We start from the raw sequence: 22,500 nt of genomic DNA, 5'->3' as shown, positions 1-22,500 counted from the left end.
ATTTAACTTAAATTATTTTTGCTTTATTTAAATGTTTAATTATTTTAAAATAATTTCATTCTTTTCCTATTTACCTGTTTATTTTCAGCTGACAACACACGCTGAGGTGTGTAAACTAGTCAGGCTGTTGTTATACTTGCTTTGATCAGGGTGTTGACAGTTCCATCTTCCTCACGACGGGGAGGCTGGAGGTCCCTCCATGCCTGCAGAGATCTTCAGGCGACGTACTCGGTATATTTAGAAACCGCTATCGCATCAACAGACGCTACGGTGACGCAGAAGTGTCGCAGACGTAGTCGAACTGGCGCTATTGTATTACGGCGCTCATTTCCACTGCAGGATAGCCGGAGAACAGGAGAACGACTCTAGTCATGCCCGACAGGATTTGCATGTTAACGGATATGTGATTTTAGTCCATTTACTACAAATACTAGAACACGGAAATAACGGCTGCAGAGGTGACGTGACGTGACGATGGTTAAAACTACCTGAATGTACTTGTTCGCAAACAGCAGTTATAAACTGGTTATTCGTTTGGGGTTTGTCTTTTGCGACCGGATAACCAGCGTCAAAAATGTTTTTAAAAGAAACAAATGACAGATTGTTAGGACATCCCTGGGTTTAGCATTAAAGGCGCACCAAGCGATGTTTTCGACCAAAACAGATCAAACCCCGTATATAAAAGTGACTTTGTTGTCGTTTCTCATGCAACGACGACGGCTCAACTCGATCTGAAGGCTTTGAGAAGTATTTTAAAATGCGTCGCGCGGACGGCTCCTCTGGCGATCGCCATGTGCAGATCATTATGACCATAAATGGCTTAAGCAAGAAAATCTGCAGACCCTCACTATCAGACCCACATAATCAGACCCTCACTATGAGACCCACATAATCAGACCTGCATAACCAGACCCTCACTCTCAGACCCTCACTATCAGATCCTCACTATCAGACCCTCACTATCAGACCCTCACTATCAGACCCTCACTATCAGATCCTCACTATCAGACCCTCACTATCAGGTTCTCCAGTCTCTAGTGGTTTATTTCAGAATTGCAGACTTTTCTGCCCTTACGAGATCATTCTAATGTAACATATTTGGTTTTTTGTAATAAAGTGGATATTATACGTAATGACACTGCTTTCAAGTGCACGTGGGGTGGCGTGTGAACGTACACTAGGTTGACAAGATCCTTGTACAAAACTACAGCCCCACGTGCACATGAAAGAAGTGTGAATGCGTACTGCATGCACTTTGGTTTCTAAAAATGTCACGGTGAAGTTGTTTCCATTTTCAAAGATTTAAACATGCTGTGAAAGATCGTTAGGAGATTGTGTTGCTGGCACACACACTAATTGCATTTAGCCTTACCTAACGTTGGCCTTACCTAACCAAGCGAGCCCTTTACAAAATTATCATTCTAAAAATAGTCCTTGGCACACCAACATACTATCCTGTTTTACACTGTGGTTTAGTAGTGCCCTAGTCCTGACCTGGAAGAGCAAAGACGTTTCTAAACTGATTCTGCATCAGTTTCTCCGTAGCTCTGCTCAGAAAACAGATTAATGGGCTCGTTACAAGTCAAACGTGCCTTAGGGAACATTGCGACCTTAGTATCATAAGATCTGATTAAGAAATTCCTCAAAAGCACCTAATAAATGAGATTGGATGTGGTGATTTTGGTGTTTGCCTACTCCAGTCATGGGATAGTAGGGAAAACTGTCCCTGTGCTAAAGTCTACAAATTATCGTTGGCTAATTATCATTTCGATTTCAGTCTCAGATCACTGTCAGTGTACACCTGCATGAAACTGAGTTATATCCTAAAGTCCAGCGTTGGGAATTAAAGGAGCGGTAGTGTCTAGTCAAACTCCTCACGCCCGCACTTTCAGTAGGTCAAATGCTACGGCCTGTCCATCTGGCTCTGATTTGTTAGAAAAACATTCTTTAGCATTACCAAAACTAAAGCCAGACTTTAATTTTGTTTATTTATGGTCAATGATGGCATATGTGTTTGATATAATTAGCCATGTGTGTAAACTGTACTGTAAATCTCTCCACAGCACTGATGGCAGTATAGATGCTGTGCTGCAGCAGAGAATCAGGATGGCACAGGCTGTGATCGGGCACCTGTGTTGTTCAGTCTGGCTGGCACAGGTTCTAGTCGGGTACAGACCTTACCAGGTGAACTCGGGCACCTGTGTTGTTCAGTCTGGCTGGCACAGGTTCTAGTCAGGTACAGACCTTACCAGGTGAACTCGGGCACCTGTGGGGATTGATAGCAGTGCTATTGAATGAGGAACAGGTGAGAGTGGTGTATAAGTGGGTGATTGTGATCGGGGGTGTGGCTGAGTGCTGTGATGGACGTGTGTGTCGGCTGGATCCCGGCCAGGGTGTGAAATAAAGCTTCGGTAATCTGAGAATCTGTTAAGTTCCTGCTGTATCGTTTTATAGACGTAAGCGTTTACGCAACTATGTTCTATGCTCCGCCATTTATTGGAACGTCATTGTTTCTAAGTTTAAGTTCATATTGGAGATGCAATGGTTTAAAATTACTCAAAGCTTTTAACACACACATACGAGTCTATTAGTTTAATTCACTGCATTATAACCTATATGCTAGAGGCAGGAAACACACACAACACCCACATTACTACATGGTTATGCAAAATGTTACATATTTTTATAACTTAAATTATTACTGCATATCCTACATTACATGTTCTATTAAATGACGGAAATATTCAATTAATTACCAATATAGACAGGAAGAAAATGTTTTGTGATGTTACTCAAAGTGCTTAACCACATTGGTCAGAAGAGTAATTACATTCTCTACGTAGCCGGTGCAGCTTGTGGCACACATTAAAGCATCTGGCAGAACTCTTCATGTCTATGCAAAACAGTAAACACAGGCTGGAAAACTGCACAGCTAACTCAAACAGTAACACAGCAGTTCAACGGTAAACATGGACATATATTCACGAGTCATTCACAGGCAAAACGCCAGCAGATCACAACTGGGGTTGGAATGAGGTTGTTTCTTACTACAGCACGATTCTAAAGCGTTTGTAAACAAAGGTTTGCAGTTTTGCTTTACTGTGCCTGATCTATTCTGCTTCTGATTCTCAGCCACACATGTTCATCTGTATCGCAAGTAATATTTTCCCTGGGAAAAAAACCTCCAGGGACTCTGACGCAGTTCTGGCAGTCTGATGCCACAATTGCATGTCTTAAATTGGGGTGAAAATTTGGCCAAAGGCAGAACAAAATTCCTCAGTGGGATTGAGGAATAGAGAATATGGAGGTGGATCTAAACCAGCAAATGATTGCATGGTGGAGGGAAACATCGTCCCGCGTGACTGTGTAACATTGGTCGTTGACCAGTAGCAGATGGTCAATTGGTTTAGAAGTAGATTTGCAGGCAGCGGTTAAGCAATAGGAAGTTGGGCCCAATGTAAGGATGTGTTATTGGGGTGTGTTGGGGTGTTTTGGGACTGGTAACTAGCAGCCACAGACATTGTGCTGTGGTTTGCTGTGATTTCTGTAACTAAATGATCGCTGGGTTTCCTGTTTTGCAGAAAGTCCATTAAGAAGGGAAATTGAGGTGCTAGAAATTAGAAAGTGTTCACTGTTGTGCAAAAATGTTTGCTGTTCTGCTCATGTGTGTTTGGAATTGACAACATGCACCCTGACCCTTTCCCTCTGCTGGAGTGACATTTTTCGCTTCCTCTGACCCACAGTGCAGCCCAACACCCCAGAGGATGTGCGGGTGCTGGTGGTTGACGACGACCCCGGCCCCTACCTGCATGTGTCGTGGGAAAAGCCGCTCGCAGCTGACACTCAGTCTGGCTGGATAACGCTCGTCTACCAGCTACGGGTCAAAGAGACGAGTCAGGACACCTGGGAGGTGGGTACAGGTAAAGAAGAGAGGGATGAACAAAAGGAAAAGAATGAGAGAAGGACAGAAGAAGGAGAGAGAGAGAGGTTACATTAGAGACCTGTACAGACAGACAGACAGACAGACAGTGTTGGTGATCTTGCCGTAAGCATGGAGACGTGCAGACAGAGGTTTGCTGGTAGGTTTGCTGTGAGCTGCATTCCGCTACATTTCAGAGGTGAAAATCAGTGTCCTGTAGAATATTGGATTACGAACCAGATAGGAGACGTTCCACTCTGACCATACAGAAGCATAATGCATTTCAGACTTTCTGAAACCCTTTAAGACGCTGTTCACAGTGTCTTGGAAGGACAGGCAACTGTCACACAAAACGATTACAACTTGTTTGCACCAAACCGAACTTTGCACCAGCCGTTATCCTGCCTGCCGCCTTTCCGTGGCAGGAAACGCCTTCAGGAACCACAGTGCTGGTATCGATGGACTCGTTGGCGATTCACCCGTAATGAGCTTGTAATTTTTCTCTTTAATCATAACAGACTTTACCTTTACAACCCAGAAAGCATCTGACTGCATGGCCTGTGACTTGGCCTGAGCCCTGTAGGCTAGAAACACTGCAGCCACTGCGGTCAGTGACCGCCTTCTCCAGAGTCATAACCCCTTTACACACTTCCCGGAGCACCAGCCGTCCAGAGCAGGTGGGCAGGGCGGCAGGGCGGCGGCTTGGTGAACAGGAGGCTGCCAAAGACCTGTAGCCGTACAGGGCACTTGGGTAACGCAGTACCCTGCAGTAGGCAGGGCCCGTTTCAGTGGAGGACAGGGCCACACATCTCTCTGTTTCACTGGCAGGGCCACACATCTCTCTGTTTCACTGGCAGGGCCACACATCTCTCTGTTTCACTGGCAGGGCCACACATCTCTCTGTTTCACTGGCAGGGCCACACACCTCTCTGTTTCACTGGCAGGGCCACACACCTCTCTGTTTCACTGGCAGGGCCACACACCTCTCTGTTTCACTGGCAGGGCCACACACCTCTCTGTTTCACTGGCAGGGCCACACACCTCTCTGTTTCACTGGCAGGGCCACACACCTCTCTGTTTCACTGGCAGGGCCACACACCTTTCTGTTTCACTGGCAGGGCCACACATCTCTCTGTTTCACTGGCAGGGCCACACATCTCTCTGTTTCACTGGCAGGGCCACACACCTCTCTGTTTCACTGGCAGGGCCACACACCTCTCTGTTTCACTGGCAGTGTCTCACTTGTTGATAAAATCTAACTGAGTCGTCTGCATGGAGAACAACATTTAGCAGCTTATCTTGGTGTTTCTGAAGAATTCGATCTGCTCTGTCAGTACACCTGAAGGACTCAGTCTGGTCTGTCAGTACCTAATCCCTGCATTGTGTGTGGTTTGCTAGTGTTCTGATTTGTTTAATGTCATTCTGTTTTCATACTGCAGATATCAGGCAAGGTTAGCACACTAAACCAGCCACAACCCAGCAGTGAGCTATCATTACTCTGCTTGATCCCCTGACTGTATGCATGCATGTGTGTGTGTGTGTGTGTGTGTGTGTGTGTGTACAGGAGTACAACGCAGGCATGCAGAAGGGCTATAACATCTTCAGCCTGCTGTCTGGCCGGGAGTACGCAGTCCAGGTGCGCTGTAAACCGGACCACGGCTTCTGGAGTGAATGGACCAGCCCTGCCTATGTGCAGATCCCCGACTGTGAGCCTCCCACATCTCCTAACTCCACGTCATCATGTCAACAAGCGTTTGTTTACCTCCATTAAATGGAAACTTTGTGACATCCTGACCTGGTTAAAAATTGGCCTGCAATATTTAGACTAAACTTATTTCTGTTTGCTGGAGCGTGAGAATTAAATCATGCCCTGAAAACACGCCTGGAACATTTGGGATTTTTGGCATCAGTACACACGGCGCATTTACCACACATGGGCGTTTGTTAGCCGACTACATGTTACAGACAGAGAGAGAGAGAGAGAGAGAGGGATAAAAAGAGAAAGGCTTACCTAGGGCATATATATCATCCAGCTTGGTCCCTGGACATGGGGTTAGTTCCCACCCTATTCTGACGACCCTGATCACTCCAGACACTTGTAGAGGTGTGGAGTCGGCACCACACGTGTCCAGGAGTGACGTTATTGTCCTGTGCTAATTGACAGCACCTCACCTCACTGCACCTCACCAATCCTCACCTGGCCATGTCCTGTCTGTAGCTCTGCGTGCTGCTTGCTGACGGCTCTGTGGCTTTGCCTACTGTTTTCCAGACATGCTGAGGGAGCACTCCATGTGGATCATAGTGGCGGTCTTTGCAGGCTTCCTCCTCTTCGTTCTGACGTGGACGGTGAACGTTAAACGGAGCAGGTACACGTCCCAGATGATTACCTCCAACATGAACCCTCTTCCTAATTCCTGGAACACGGGTCAGTCATGCAGAACCGAGCCGTTGTTTAGAGGAGTAGCACTGGATTGTGAAAACGTGTCTTGCATTTCTGTGCAGCCATGTTTGTGGGGCACGTACAGACATAGTAGAAAACTATTTAGGACGTGTCCTCAACAGCTGTACTGTTGTTACTATAGCAACCTCCTGCTGGTGCCCCTATAAAAACCTTCATCTGTGTTCTAGAATCCTAACATGATTTATGAAATATGGCTCAGTATCATTGTGTACTGACTGTTTCTGTGCGTAGTGTGAAACACTGCCTGCTGCCACCGGTTCCTGGACCAAAGATCAGAGGCTTTGACCCGCACCTGCTGAAGGTAACGTCACGCCCCAGCACTGATCACATGACATGCTGAATCATGCACATGCCACTACAACGCCATTCTAGTTCATCCTTCTTCTTCTTCTTCTTCTTCATCATCATCATCATCATCATTCGTACAATTTAGAGCAAGATACTAAAATATCACACTAGTGGTCTCCTGCGCCTGCTTGGGTCTCCGTTCGCTGGATGGTTTCGTGTTTTGTTGGTCTTACACACTAGATTCAGCACAAGCCAGTCATGTGACACGTACACTGTGGATGGAAACCTTTGTATCTCACTGTGTAAAATTCTTTAATGTTCCTCCACGTTTCACCTTCAGTTATTTACTGTCATATATGCTGTTTTCACTGGCCATTTATGCTCACAACCCAGTTTATTCTAAACATTCTTCACCCACCCTCATGGGTCCTTCAGTGGAGAGTCAGTACTTCATCAGCGATGTTGCATGTGTGCCTTTGATCTGTTGGGTGTGTCTTTACAGACGTAGTCCATCTGTTGGGCATGTCTATACAGACGTACCCCATCTGTTGGGTGTGTCTTTACAGACGTAGTCCATCTGTTGGGCGTGTCTATACAGACATAGCCAATCTGTTGGGTGTGTCTTCAGACGTAGTCCATCAGTTGGGTGTGTCTTTACAAACGTAGTCCATCTGTTGGGTGTGTCTTTACAGACGTAGTTCATCTGTTGGGCGTGTCTTTACAGACGTACCCCATCTGTTGGGCGTGTCTTTACAGACGTACCCCATCTGTTGGGTGTGTCTTTACAGACGTACCCCATCTGTTGGGCGTGTCTTTACAGACGTACCCCATCTGTTGGGCGTGTCTACAGACGTACCCCATCTGTTGGGCGTGTCTTTACAGACGTACCCCATCTGTTGGGCCTGTCTACAGACGTACCCCATCTGTTGGGCATGTCTACAGACGTAGTCCATCTGTTGGGCGTGTCTACAGACGTACCCCATCTGTTGGGCGTGTCTTTACAGACGTACCCCATCTGTTGGGCGTGTCTTTACAGACGTACCCCATCTGTTGGGCGTGTCTACAGACGTACCCCATCTGTTGGGCGTGTCTTTACAGACGTACCCCATCTGTTGGGCCTGTCTACAGACGTACCCCATCTGTTGGGCGTGTCTTTACAGACGTACCCCATCTGTTGCCTTGTGTCCTTTGTCACAATCTTCCTAATTCCATCATTGGCGATTTTCCGACCACGAGCCCCTTGCGGACTGGATATAAACGGTGTTATAGATCATCCTCAGCATAGCAGAGTGACACTGAGAGGTGGTGGGTGTGGCACATCAGCGTCATGAAGCTTTCAAAGTAGCAATGTAACTGCTTAAGCAAAAAAAGAAAGACAAAAAACAGCCAACAGGTCATTTCAGGTCAACAGGTCATTAGGTTAAAGAGCTGGACGACAGCCAACACGACGACCGTGTCATGGCGACACGTGGCCTGTGGTGTCTAACTGTACCACGACAGGGTGTTTTGTAATAAGTCCACATTTCTAATGCAGTGGGTGGGGAGAACACACCTGCATGTGTGGTTGATGTCTTCACGTGCTTGTACCGTTGACTAAGTCTCTTTCCTGCCCCTCCTCTCCCGAGCACAGAGCGGGAGGTCTGAGGAGATGTTCAGCGCACTGGTGACTCAACACTTCCCCCCCACCAGCAGCTATGATGACCTGCTGGTGGAGTACCTGGAGGTGTACGACGTGGAAAAGCAGGAGCTGGTTCTGGGCGTGAAGAACGAGGACCCACTCGCCCCCACGAGGACGTCAGACAACGACTCGGGCCGAGGCAGCTGCGACAGCCGCACCCTGCTGACAGAGAGGTACGCGGAGGACGGCGACAAGGGCGGAGCCGACCGCCAGCTCGGCCAATGCGTGGCCGAGCTGGCCTCCCCGCCCCTGGAGGAGGAAAAGGTAGAGGCCTGGTCCACGCCATTCTCCCCCCCTCCACTCCACCTCCAGCGGCAGCAGGTAGGGGGCGCCAGAGCAGCCTACCACAGCGTGCTGGAGATCCCCTGCGACTCTCCGTGTGCTCCAGGCTCTTATGGCCATCAGGGGGAATCTGACATCAGTAAACCCGGGGGCAGGGGCGCATCCACGACCCTTGCTGAACCCCAGGCCCAGTCGGCTGAATACGTCGAGGTGCAGACGGTTGACCACGAGAACGTCCTGCTTCTCCGGCCTCTCGCTGACCCCGGGGGTCCCGACGCAGACTATGCTGGGGAGGACTACAGCAAGATTCGTGACGTGATCCCCGACAACGTGCTACTGCTGCAGAGGGAGCCCAGTGCGTGGCCGTGTGCGGCGGACCCCGGCCAGGACCGGGGTGAGCGTTCCTGTCCCACAGCACTGCAGGAGCTGATGCAGCCCTGCAAGCCCCCCGGCCCCCTCCAGCAAGGGCTGAGACTGGTCGCCAACGGCTACGTGGACGCCAGTGCCATGCTGTGCTAACAGCCTCTCTGCTGCTGGGCTGCAAACTCCTAGCTCAGATGGACAAAGTAAGAAATGAATGGAAAATTCTACTCTCTTTGGTGGGGAGGTTTCCAGCACAAACTAATGGCCTCTTTAAACTCTTGAGCACTACCATGAAATAGATTTTTTTGCCTCTGAAAGCTCTTACATTGGCCCCTGATTATATACAGGATCACGATGATACAAATATATACGTAAAGGCTTTGTTTCTGTTCATAACGGCACTCGCTCACTCTTCTGTATGCATGTGGTGGTGTTGCTAAGTAACATAGGACGCTGAACTCTAACACTTGAGTCCTAAATCTGCCAAACGCAGCCGCTGGCAATGAACCCACATAACTCACTGTTCTGATAAATAAGGGAGAAGTTTTGATTGTATTAAGTGCTTAGGGGTTCGTCTGCCTCTCCGAGTGGGGAAGACATCTTTGGGGCCCAGCAGGGGTAAAAACCAGAAGTCTCTCTTCATGTTTATGGCTGACTCTTTTTTGTTTTTGTTGTTTTGTTTGTTTCTGCTCTTTGCAGAATGTATATAAGACCTTGCCACTCTGCCTGGCCCCATGAACGAGTCCTGTTTCAGCGTGATGTTTCCATTTAGCAGACAAAGACCAAAGCCACCAGTCTGCTATGATAGGTCCAATCAGAAGCATCACTCTGCTATGATAGGTCCAATCAGAAGCGTCACTCTGCTATGATAGGTCCAATCAGAAGCGTCACTCTGCTATGATAGGTCCAATCAGAAGCGTCACTCTGCTATGATAGGTCCAATCAGAAGCGTCACTCTGCTATGATAGGTCCAATCAGAAGCGTCACTCTGCTATGATAGGTCCAATCAGAAGGGTCATGTAACCCCCAAGAAGAGACGATTTTTCTTTTTCTTTTTTGCTGGGCACTAAGTTAGGAAGAAGGGATTCCCGCGTGGTAATTTGGACCAAACAGCAGAGCCCAGAGCCCTTCCGCGTGCACTGTGAAACACTTACACAGACTGGACACGCACTGGTCCGTGTGGGGCTAGTGCACGTCTGGTGTATCTTAAACCGCACACTGGTGAGCCCACAGAGCCTTTTTTTGTTATACCTCAAGTTATTCAACAGTGCAGTGTGTGTTCCCCACTGTAAACATCCCCGTATCAAGACAAACCACCATTCTGTGCCATTAACACATGGCTCATCTAATCAGGGTTTTCAGAAGGATCTGAACATTAAAACTGAGTGTGTTGGGTCTGAGTTGGAACAAAATCTCCACCTGGTATCAGATTAACCACAGCACCATTCAGTGGTCTAAGAATGTCACATTTTAACCACGTTTCGGTCCCCCGGAGAGATTTAGACATACCCTGCCTCAGGAGAAGGGACTCACACTGACACTAGTCCTGAATGTATGTATATATTGTAAATACTTCAGTAAGCCTGCCTGGAACCCTGAAGCCACACAGAAATTGGCCACCGTCAAAAACACACTCTGAAAGAAAACCTTTCTAAGACCTTCTTTAATACTCTTTTAATACTTTTTCTTTTACAATTTGTTTCTCATTCATTTTCACATTTTGAAAGAATGTGATCTACATACCAGAGATTTTTTGCTGTTCTTCTTTTCTGAATCTGATTGCTAGTCTGAGACTAACAGTTTTTGTCACTTGGCCATAATGTCATTGTTATACTCCCTAGACTCACGTTTATCATCAGTTAGAAACGATTATTTCTTTGGGCAACAATGATATTGCCTCAATGAATGAAATATCAGAGTAAAGATTACATTTAAAGATTCATCACAAGATATTTTTCTAAAAGAGTTATTTATTACAGATGTTTATATTCAGATTTTAAAATTTACCCAAAATCAGTGACTATAACTACTTTTTATATCTGTTCATTAGAACAGGCCAGACAGATCAGTTATACGATGTATGAACTGTGTGTGTGTGCTGTAAACATCTTCAGAAATAATTAAGCTACTACATGTTTAATTCATAAAAGTGAGTCAATATCAGGAAAATGAACACAAAGCTCACAGTTTATGAAACATTTTAGTCTGGCTTCACTTCTGTGTCCTTCAGATTCCCACTTTAGTTCTGCACAGTGATTTACGACCCTTTTACAAAAAAAGGATTCTGTTTGATTTTGAATTATTCTGCAGAGCAGACACGAAACTCCGAGGTAGAGCTGAGGGAAGTGGAGCGACTCATCTAGGGCACTGCTGTTAGAGTGAAGGAGTGTGTGTGTGTGTGTGTGTGAGTGTGAGTGTGTGTGTGTGTGTGTGTGTGTGTGTGTGTGTGTGTGTGTGTGTGTGTGTGTGAGTGTGTGTGTGTGTGTGTGTCTGTCTGTCTGTCTGTCTGTCTGTGTCTCTGTCTCTGTCTCTGTCTAGTGGCTTTCCTTTGGCTTCTCGTCCCAGTACAAGCTTGGCTAAATTCCATGTTTGATTTTGTTAACATATGAATGAAATCTCTCCGACTCTTGTCATCTTTCAGACAGACTTTTCCTTCTCTTTTTAGGGATGCTGTGTTTAGCCAGACTGTATTTCCCTGGTTGTATTTTTTTAGTGAATTGTTGGCGATACAGTCCTGTTGGTTAAGGTTTTCTCCTCTTACACTTTTTAATGGCTTAGAATAACAAATAAAAACTAATTTTTAAAAATCCGTGTGCGTGGCTTATATTAATAGTGCATATTGTATCAATGACGTGAGTGTACGGTAACTAGATTCATTCTCAATAAGGATGCGAAGTTCTTGTTTGCGGAATCGACTCTCCGGTTCTGAACTCCGTCCCCGGAGCCCCGACACCCCGCGGTCTCTCCGTTACGCCATGATTGGAGCAGACGTTACCCTCCCTTATCATTGGTGGACGGCGTTCTCCACCCAAGCAGTAAATGTGTCCAAGAAATCTCTCCCACTGAAAACGTACTGACAGAGTTAAAGAAACCTGCAGCTGAAAACGCAAACCATGTTTACCCGAACTAACGCTCCATGTTTGTCCCGGAAAAACGGCATATGGAAAGCAGTCGGTTCTGTAATGAATTTCCATCGGTCGAGTGGTAAGTGTTTAACGTCACATGCACCTAAACGTAAGCTAGTGGGTAGAGGCGTTTCCGTTTTGCAGAGTTTATCATGGATTGGTGTGGGGACGTCTGCCGTGGTCGTCTGGGGGAGCCTCTCTTTTGTCTTTTGCTGGGCGAACTTGACCGCAAACAACCAAAAAGTTTGTGCAGCTACAGTTTTCTTAGGTACTGCACGGTTAGCTGCTTTTGGGGCGTTTAAAATATTCCAGAAATGCTATAGTTAGGAAGAAAGTCCATTTCTAAACAGCAAAACTCTTATTTTATACGGGTTTAAAAAGCCCTTTTTAAATACAAGTGCGGTAAACCGAGTCTGCTTTAATCAAAATGCGGTTAAATGCCGTAAATGTAAATGTTGAGGCCGCCACTAGTAAAATGGACCAGCGCCAATATTCATCTGTACCGGAGGTGAAATGGTCAAACTACACTAACCGGTCCTGTGAAGAACGGCAGGGTCCGATATACGAAACTCAGAAAACCAACAAATAACAGTTCAACATTGATCAGACTACTTGCAAACTTTGCCTTGTAAATAATAAGTGATTTTCCTTTAGCAAATATTATATTCATCACACGAACCAATCAAATGTAATTATAACACCTGGTCATTTTAAATAGTGCGTCATTTTACTGAAGCATTATTTTAAAAATGAACGTGTTCTTACTGCATCCGGCTATTAGTAAACCGATAATTAACCAATTTTACCCAGTATTAATAAATATTTGAGCATCAAAGTCATGAGGTCGAGCAGTCAAATTCAAGCATGAAATAATTCAAAAGACATCACAAAATGGTCATTTGAAATAGATGGCTCATGAAACCAGAACAGGTTAGATTGCAGCACAAAAATTAAGGGGTTTGTGGCATTATCAAATAATTGAATGCCAAAGTGATCAACTCAGTCAACTGAATTGAATCATAAGTATTCCATGAAACCAGGACAGATCTGACTATTAGTAAACTAAAATGAATCCAAACTCATCTGGTTCGTAAAGCAAATTAAATCATGAGTCAAATTCAAGACACCAGAACGATAGACTACTTATTTAAAATGATCACTTGACCAAACATGATGTGCATGACTGCGCCCACAGTTTATCAGAGGCAAGGTCAGAAAATCAGAAGCAAGGTCAGTTAATCAGACTGAATTTAAGTCACAGTTTAAGATGATAAGCTCCTCCCCTGAGTGTCATGCTCATGTTTTCAAGATCCTCCTGTATTTCCAGCTACTGTCTGATGTTGCCACACCATCTGAACAGCTGGAGGTCTTTAGTCCAAGGTTGCCATTGCTGGTGGATCACTTAGAAAATTCCCCATAATTGACAGCATATGATATCAAATAAAATCTTTCATCGTGGTAAACCACTACTAGGAAAATACAAATGAATATATTTTAAAAGTTGACTCACCAGATAAAATTAGATGTGGACAGAAAGCATGTGGTGTTTCAACATGCCCCTGCACATTTACATAACTTTGGAGAAGTGTACAGGTTCTACTGGTTTCATGAACAACTCCTAATAGCAACATGGACTACTTATGCAACTTTAAATGACATTTTTATGGTGTCTGAAAGACGTAGTATCTATCTACATTTTACTGGCAGCTACGTTAACGGCAATGTTACTGTAAACATTTGTACGGTCCTGTGCTCCATTCTGCCCAAAAGAAATAAACAGCAAGCAAACAGTGCAACAGTTAAAATAATAAGTATGTGCATTATGTGCAGCATTAGGGAACACACAACCCCTTCTCCACTCTTCGTTCTCTCCCTGTCGAGTTGATCGGGTTATTCCATCTGCCTCTAGAGAGAATCTGGAATCATGCTTCAGTTATCACAGTCTGGGATTTCTGGATGAATCGTGTACTATGCAGTCACATTTGGAACGATGGGAGACAGTCTTTATTTAGACAGCAAGCTCTAGACCACTTGCATATGCTTAGCAAATCTCTAGTCAATATCTGTATTAATATGTATTAACATAAATATGTATTAAGGATCGCCTTCATCGTGCCGCAGGTTTGACTGGGATGTCCTCACAGTGGCTCCAAACGACTAGCATGACCCTCCTCCCCCCTCTCCAAATGACTTCTAACCTGGCATGATGGTTAATGATCAGTGTGCCACTTCTAGCGTCTCCCAAATGTCTGTCGTCCCGCGCTTTACACAAACGGCTGTTCCGAAGGTTTCCTGAGCATGATGTGATAAGCGATGCAGCAGCCAAAAAACAAAAGCTGACGGATCAAAGGAGAGCGTCCGGATAAACCACATCCAGGCTCAACACTGGTGTGGAATGTCATCTCAGAACACACTGCTTCTCAGAATTTGTCTCAAAAGGTCTGCAAAAGACTAAACCGAGTGCCGAAGAAGAAGAAAACACATTTCCTTTGTGAGAAACTGGAAACTGGAAGTGTGCTGTTACTGGTTTTCGCTGTTCCAGTGGTCTGCATGGTCCCTGCAGCTCCACCTTGTCAGATAGCTTTAGGTGGAAAGTGCTGTTCACAGCAACAGCACAAGTCATTCCCGCATGGTATAGCATTCCTTTACAACAGTCATTCCCAGTAACTACATTATATCACCACAGGCTACAGTGTCCCTGTAAATGTAGTTCTGCTCTTTGATTGGATAACGGCCTCTAAATGTAGCTCTGCTCTTTGATTGGATAACGGCCTCTAAATGTAGCTCTGCTCTTTGATTGGATAACGGCCTCTAAATGTAGCTCTGCTCTTTGATTGGATAACGGCCTCTAAATGTGTCTGCTCAGGTGCATTATGTCAAAAGGCAGTGATGGACCAGTCATCAGTACAGATGCCTCCATGTGATTATAAGCCTGAGCCCTACCAGGTAAACCAGACAGATGGTGCACAACCAATACTTGCCACAGGAATCCTGGAAATGTCATTTCTTCTTACCAATAGAAGTTATAGTATCGGTACTTGACACATTATTGTTCAGGAGCCAGAAGTCTTTAGCAAACACAGAATCATTCTTCCTCTTATAATGTAACTTAACACCAAAGTAAATTGCCACTAAAAACAAAACACATTGGCAATTTTTGATACATTCCTAAATTAAAGGTGAGGAGTTGCTCTGTTGGTGTGTAAAGACATGACAACAGTATGCAATATAAAAGCACCATATTGCTGGGAGCAAAACCCAAATCAGTGGAGACTGTGTGTGTTTGCTCTCCAACAGGGCATGTCTAAGGAGCGCTTGCTACAGATCCGCCAGCACAAGTGCAATCCCATGACCACGAAGGTGACGTACTACCAGAGACCTGTCTTCATCCACCACGGCTACATGCAGTGGCTATGGGATATGGACGGCAGACGCTACCTCGACATGTTTGCGGGGGTTGCCACTGTCAGTGTGGGGCACTGTCACCCGTAAGACCCATAACCCACTCCTGGACACACACACACACACCTTGAGGTGGTTGTGTCCCATCCATGGTTGTGTTTTCAGAGACAACAGAGGTCCTCACATGCTGTAAGAGTGGGGTGGGGGGATCAACAGGACCGATGGTAGCATTCTGATTACTTCTTTGACAAGGACAGAAAAGAGCACGATTACACAGACAGGCCATAGTCCAAGAGTTCATTGGTAGAGGTGAATAAATCTATTTGTCCTGACGGAATATCGTTTCAGTTTCTGCTTATATACATGCTTGGGAGATGCACAAAAAAACAAAGATTTCATCCTTACAAAATGTCAATGTAGTGTGCAACAGTAAAAGTTTTAACTTTAGACAAAGTGATGTTGATTCATGTGAGGACTCGTTTTTACATGGCACCTTTTAAAATGCAGAAGCTCTGTGGTGGTGGTGTTATAGCAACCATAGTGGGTCTGGGGCAGTGGTAGCTCAGTGGTTAAGGTACTTGTAATCAGAAGGTTGCTGGTTCAAGCCCCACCAAGTTGCCACTGTTGGGCCCCTGAACAAGACCCTTAACCCTCAATTACTCACGTTCTACTCAGTCATAATTGTAAGTTGCTTTGGATAAAAGCGTCAGCTAAATGCCGTAAATGTAAATGAAGATGTAGTTGTTATAGCAACTGCAGTGTGTGGAAGTGAGGTTGTTATAGCAATGTAAAAATATGTCTATGTAAAAAGACATTAAGAAAAAAACTTTAAGAACTAAAGTAAGTGTGTATGCGCGCTTTCAGGAAAGTGAGAGAAGCTACAGAGAAACAGCTGGGGCGTTTGTGGCACACCTCAGCCATCTACGTCCACCCTCAGATTCAGGAGTATGCTGAGAAACTCACCTCCCATCTGCCAGAGCCCCTCAGGGTACTAATACTCTCTCACACTCCATTACACCCTCTCATACTCTCCCTCCACTCTCTCTACTAAATGCTCTGTGGGAGCACCACGCAGGTGTAGTTCACAGCATGTGTTTGGGAAGATAGTGTTTGGGAAAACTGGGGGAGGTGAGGGATCTCTGTCTGGGAAGAGGAAACTGGCATGTGGGAGTTTGTTCTGTTTGAAATGTTTTTTTAAATGTGTGTGTGTGTGTGTGTGTGTGTGTGTGTGTGTGTGTGTGTGTGTGTGTGTGTGTTCCTGGCCTTTTTCCAGGTAGTTTATCTAACAAACAGTGGCTCAGAGGCCAATGACCTGGCTCTGCTCATGGCACGTCTGCACACTGGCAACTACGCCATCACCACACTACGGTCAGAACAGGGACGTCTTTACCTTCTAACTATTAGAACTGATAATAATTACAATTATGGATCTGGGTAAAATATGAGACGTAATGCAGTATTTACTGTTACACTACAGCAGTGTGTGCTTTCGCAGTCAGCCACCAACATTAATGCCAGTCTGCTGAGATGTTGAGCAGTGTGGTGTGTTTTGTAGAGGTGCGTACCACGGCGGGAGTGGGATGACCATTGACCTCACCTCCAACGCAGCCTACAAGTTCCCAGTGACCTCCGGGCAGGGCTGTCATTCCGTACGTGCCACTCCTGTTGTGATATAATATTCGACGTCCATCTCCCTGCACCGCCTCCATGCCGCTCCTGGGGGCGTGTACACAGCACGCTGGATCTGTGGACACCAGCTTCTCATTAGGGTTTCCACCAGGCTGTCAAGGTTTTCCAGGCAGTTGAAACGTCTATGTGGCTCCTATATGGGTGGGAACATTATGGCTTTTTGGTTTTACCTTGCCAAACCAAACCCAGAATCACTGTATATGTCAACCTCTAGCTTTGGTCTTTATTTCTGATCAGTGTGTGTTTTTAATGTTGAAAGCCTGACTCATAGTTTCCTGTTATTACCTCTAAAAGTCTTGAAAGCCTGAGTCAGAATCCAAGTACAGTACAGTGTGTGTGTGTGTGTGTGTTGTGGGGGCTGAGGGGTGTGTGTGTGTGTGTGTGTGTGTGTGTGTGTGTGTGTGTGTGTGTGTGTGTGTGTGTGTGGTCTTTTGCATTTATAGCTGGTTTCTATATGGGTTTTCTTTTCTTTAGACCATGTGTCCTGATGTGTTTAGGGGACCATGGGGAGGAAGTCACTGTCGAGATTCTCCTGTTCAGACTACCCGAGAATGCAATTGTTCCCCAGGTACAACTCTCTCTCTCACACACACACACACACATATATACACAACACTTTCACTTTCCCTTTGTCCATGCAAAGGCACACACTATCTCTCCACACACACACACACACACACACACACACACACACACACACACCTTACAGTTTAATAATTTTCCAACCTTAGTTAAGTGCTCGCATTCCAGTGCACATTAACCTCAGGTCACCTGATCAGTGATCATTCTCTCTCCCTCTCCTGCAATGCAAACAGTGTTCACACCTCCCATGCCCCGCCCCCTCACACAGCATTCACACTGCCCCTGCCCCGCCCCCTCACACAGAATCTGGCTGTGGTTAATTTATCTTGCTGAATTCACTTCCCCTCAGCATGTGCATGTATATTTTTTGTCATCACACAGGTCAGTGTCTGGCCAATAACAAATACATCGATCAGCTGAAGGAAGTGTTTGCCACCTGTGTGCCCCACCAAATCGCAGGGTTGTTCGCAGAGCCCATCCAGGTTGGCACACCTCAGCACCCTGCTTGCCAAGCCTGCCCACACTAACCAAGACCGATGGGCTACAGGGAGAAACGGCACATGTGAAGCCCGAGAAGTCATGAATGTTCAGTTGGCTGGGGGATGATGCAGTTCTGGTTGTTATGGAAACACACAATCATAAACAAACGCACTCAGATTCTTCTAGCAGATGTAGCTCTCAGTTAAATCAGGAATCCCACAGTAAAGAGTGGTAGTGCTACAGGGGTACGTCACCAGAAACACACAAGGACGTGTCCTGCAGAAATGTCTGGTTTGAACCACGGCTACTGGTATGATGGCTTAGTGCCCATTGAACGTACACACCCAGGATGGAGGTTGCCGGGGGTACACGCTCAGCAACCAACTGGTGCCCAGCACAACCACCTGGATTATTAATCTGGATTATTAATCAGTGATTCTTCAGTAACAAAATGTTGTGGACTACATCTTTATGTTCTGACTACACCGTCCTCTTTTAACAGGGAGTAGGAGGAGTGGTCCAGTACCCCAGGAATTTCCTGAGAGATGCGTACAAGCTGGTGCGGGAGAAGGGTGGGATCTGCATCGCTGACGAGGTAGGAACACACACCTGCTCAGAGAACCATTTACTTAGTTAACGAACAGCTGTCTCATCACATCATCCAGTAACAACGCCTGCTGACTGACTACTGTATACCTGTTAGACGGTTGTTAATGTCAATGATTGTGCTTAATTAATTAATTACTTAACCAATGTTATGCCTGTATCAGGTACAGACTGGTTTCGCTCGCACAGGAAGTCACTATTGGGGCTTCCAGGGTCATGATGTAATTCCCGACATGGTTACCATGGCGAAAGGCATAGCTAATGGATTCCCGATGGGAGCTGTGGTGACTACTGAAGGTGAATCCACCGCCTTCCTCTTTCTAAGTTGCCGGGTTTTCAGACAAAGTACCTTTTATTACTGCCAAGACGCGAGACACTCACCTACCACTTTATCAGACAGCTCTACCTCACCCTTTACCGGGCGCTCCTATTTTTATGGTGCATGTTGTGTGCAGTTCCAGACTCTAACCGGTGTGTTCACACACTCTCTTCATCACTGGCCAGTTTCTGCGGTTCTTGCACACATCATCAGTACTGCTGGGTTCAGCCCTCTGAGCATATATACTGAACACTGACGAACGGTCAGAGGACGGAGAACCAACACCGCGTGTACAGCCAAGGAGGAGATCTCAAAGCTGGCTAGGGTTAGAGATGCGTTCATTTCAGTACGATTTGCAACACTGTCATATCCTCTCAGGGAAACCTCTGTGCTACCTGAAGCTCAGACAGCGTACGTAGTGACTTATCGCGTAGAGTTCACAGACGTCACAGTTACAATTTCCATTAGACTTCCAGTTTTCAGTCACGTTAAGAGGCTGGCGAACTTAGGGCTGGAAGTCTGCTGAAGGACATGCCAAGACTTGCCCCGGGGGGGCAGCGTTATTACCCATAGGGTAGGGAAGTGGTATGGTTGCTATGACTGATCAGACTTACGAGCACGCTGTGACCAGACTCATCACATACTTTGACCTGTTTTTGGAGGTCTCGATGAGACGGCTTACGACACACCCTGTGTTAGCTTGTCCAGGCACACAGACCCTGTCTCCTATTCAAGCTGCTTTTGTTCCGTTCACTCCACTTGAGCTGCTGAAGGACCATACAAGGTTTATTACTGCGGACGCAGCCTTAACCTCCTCGTGTAAGGTCTTTGCTGACTGAGTTGTTTGTGATCGTGAGTGGCGTTTTAACCTGCGCCGTGCTCGTATGCCCGTTTTTGCAGAGATTGCCCGCTCGTTTGGGAAGGGACTTCACTTCAACACGTTCGGAGGAGGCCCTCTCTCCTGCGCGGTCGCCTCCTCGGTGCTGGACGTGAGTGCGCCACAGTTTAGATCTCATAACGTACCCGTGCTATAATTACCACTGTATGAGTTAATCTGGTTTGTTGGGCATACAGGTTCATGTCAGCTACATGGTCTGTGTTTTATAAACCATGCAAACGTGCGGCGTCTTCGTAAGGTGATCAAAGAGGATGGTCTTCAGGAGACGTGTGAGGAGGTCGGCACGTACCTGCTAGAGCAGCTGGCCAAACTGAGGGACAAGCACGAGATCGTTGGTGACGTCCGGGGGAAAGGCCTGATGATTGGCGTGGAGATGGTTAAAGATAAAGTGAGTGAGGACAGGTTATTGAACGTTTTAGAAACAAGAATCTAGGCATCTCCAGCATGGTTTACTGTCTGTGTGTCTGTGTGTGTGTGTGTGTCTGTGTGTGTGTGTGTGTGTGTGTGTGTGTGTGTGTGTGTGTGTGAGAGAGAGAAAATCTCTGGTTTATGAATCCTCTGTAACAAGTAACCAGACATCCTGACATTCAGGTCAGAAAGACCTTACTTGACATTCGGGTCAGGTGTTGGCACCAGTTAAAACATCTTTAGGTCTTTGGCCTGATGATTTTCTGTCAGTGATTTTGTGGGATAAAATCAGAAAAGGGAAACTTCTTCAGTGTGATTCAAACTTGGACCTGACTGTCCTCCTGTATGCCTCTGATGTGACTGAGAGCCTGTCGCTGTGAAAAAACAAACATCAACACAACACAAAAATATTCAGACATAAAGCTTGTTTACACAGCGAACAGACAGATTAGGCAGCAGACGGAGGCGGCCCGCCTCTGACGTACCTGTCCGCTTACAGGTGAGCAGAGACCCTCTTCCACCTGAGCACATGGATGAGATTTTTGAAGACACCAAGGACATGGGAGTGCTGATCGGGAAAGGAGGAAACTATGCACAGGTAGGCTCGCTATCTGGCAACGACCTCGGAAGTCAATTCTCTGCCCTACAGATGTTTCTCTCACACACACACACACTCAGATCTACATCAGATTATCTACTGGATTAAAAATGACCACTAAGCAAACATCAACCCATGGAGTTGAAAGGCAATAGGGAGAGAGAATCTGACATGCCATCTGAACAGGTCTTAAGACCAGACTTGCACACGCTGACGTTCCTGTCTAGTGTGTAAGAGTCGGTGTAAGTGTCTTATCCTGCAACACTGTCCCAGATAGTGGCTGTGGCATCACTAGAGCTGGCCGAGCAGTCGGACCGCAGGACTGGAGCCCAGACAACTGTGATGATATGAAAGAGAACACGCTACAGGAGAAAAAAGATGAACTAGATTATCCCAGACATTTAAACTGCACCATAATGACTTGCAGGACACGAGAGAACACACATGGCCAGGTGGACTTTATCATCAGTCAGGTCACACCAACAGTCAGAACAGAGGAATCAATATATTTACATTTACGGCATTTAGCTGACGCTTTTATCCAATGCGACTTACAATTATGACTGAGTACAACTGGAGTAACTGAGGGTTAAGGGTCTTGCTCAGGGACCAACAGTGGCAACTTGTAATTGGAAGTCCCACCACTGCTAAGTTAAGTACCTTGACCACTGAGACACCACTGCCCACAGCATATTAGTATTCAGTCTGTCAGACAGGAACACACTAGTCCTCCTCAGTATGTAGCCTTTATACGGAAGTAACTGAAAAGCTAGTGTAATTGGATTGCACTAGCACACTTCCTAGATTACTCTAGTGATTTTAGATCTGGTTCCCTTGGATACAAACCTACTGCTACTCTCAGGACTGTGTGTCAAATGGACCTGATTTAATCCAAGGCTGCTGAGTCCGTTCAAGAGAGAATTCAATTTCTACACTTGTTTTTTTTCTCTCCTTCTCCTTCAATCCCATGGCTCTGCATGGTCTTGCTGCTCTCCATCTCTCTCTCCTCCCCTCACAGGTCTTCCGTCTTAAGCCACCCTTGTGCGTCACTAAAGCGGACGCAGACTTCTTCTTGGCTGTGTTTGACCAGGCTCTGCAGAACTACACAGAGAGAAGATGAGCAGGAACCAGCGTCAGACCCTACCTGACCAGTCCTGCTTCCAATCCACCCCGTTAACTGTCCCCTTCCACTGGAAAAGATAAATCGCCTCTGGAAATGTCAGCTTAGTCTGGCTCTCTTCCAGATCACCTCCACACCTGCCCTTTTCCTCTTATTAGGACAGTTCAGTACCGGGCCCGAACACTGACCACTGAACGCTGACCCAGAGCCACCCTCGAGAGGACGGACCAATACTGGGCTTACTGCCGTATTCCTGCTAGATCAGTCGGGTGTAGATGCCAT

At 46.2% G+C, this 22,500-nt stretch overlaps 2 protein-coding genes across 5 annotated transcripts in view; both read left to right on the top strand.

Annotated features, from left to right (window-relative positions):
* Nucleotides 1-11,787, top strand: part of prlra (prolactin receptor a) — a 26,931-nt gene extending 15,144 nt beyond the window's left edge. For all 3 annotated transcript variants that reach the window (XM_035527597.2, XM_035527598.2, XM_035527599.2), the window contains exons 5-9: nt 3,744-3,910; nt 5,484-5,625; nt 6,189-6,285; nt 6,612-6,681; nt 8,299-11,787. In XM_035527597.2, the coding sequence (XP_035383490.2) occupies nt 3,744-3,910; nt 5,484-5,625; nt 6,189-6,285; nt 6,612-6,681; nt 8,299-9,147 (1,325 nt within the window). In that variant the 3' untranslated portion in view covers nt 9,148-11,787. The remainder of the gene's footprint in view (nt 1-3,743; nt 3,911-5,483; nt 5,626-6,188; nt 6,286-6,611; nt 6,682-8,298) is intronic.
* A 244-nt stretch (nt 11,788-12,031) lies between these two features.
* Nucleotides 12,032-22,500, top strand: part of agxt2 (alanine--glyoxylate aminotransferase 2) — a 10,713-nt gene continuing 244 nt past the window's right edge. Inside the window, exons 1-14 of one of the 2 annotated variants that reach the window (XM_027021572.3) lie at nt 12,032-12,195; nt 14,983-15,062; nt 15,414-15,604; nt 16,383-16,506; nt 16,792-16,886; nt 17,074-17,167; nt 17,682-17,775; nt 18,171-18,271; nt 18,772-18,864; nt 19,040-19,172; nt 20,095-20,183; nt 20,331-20,480; nt 21,000-21,098; nt 22,117-22,500. The exon at nt 22,117-22,500 is cut by the window's right edge and continues 244 nt beyond it. In XM_027021572.3, the coding sequence (XP_026877373.2) occupies nt 12,105-12,195; nt 14,983-15,062; nt 15,414-15,604; nt 16,383-16,506; nt 16,792-16,886; nt 17,074-17,167; nt 17,682-17,775; nt 18,171-18,271; nt 18,772-18,864; nt 19,040-19,172; nt 20,095-20,183; nt 20,331-20,480; nt 21,000-21,098; nt 22,117-22,218 (1,536 nt within the window). In that variant the 5' untranslated portion in view covers nt 12,032-12,104 and the 3' untranslated portion in view covers nt 22,219-22,500. The remainder of the gene's footprint in view (nt 12,196-14,982; nt 15,063-15,413; nt 15,605-16,382; nt 16,507-16,791; nt 16,887-17,073; nt 17,168-17,681; nt 17,776-18,170; nt 18,272-18,771; nt 18,865-19,039; nt 19,173-20,094; nt 20,184-20,330; nt 20,481-20,999; nt 21,099-22,116) is intronic. The other variant, XM_027021574.3, reaches the window with a different exon arrangement.

This window comes from Electrophorus electricus, chromosome 8, assembly GCF_041902795.1.
Source record: "Electrophorus electricus isolate QZ-2024a chromosome 8, ASM4190279v1, whole genome shotgun sequence".
Taxonomy (NCBI): domain Eukaryota; kingdom Metazoa; phylum Chordata; class Actinopteri; order Gymnotiformes; family Gymnotidae; genus Electrophorus; species Electrophorus electricus.
Note: the sequence above shows the minus strand (reverse complement) of the source record. Positions and strands in the feature narration are given on the sequence as shown.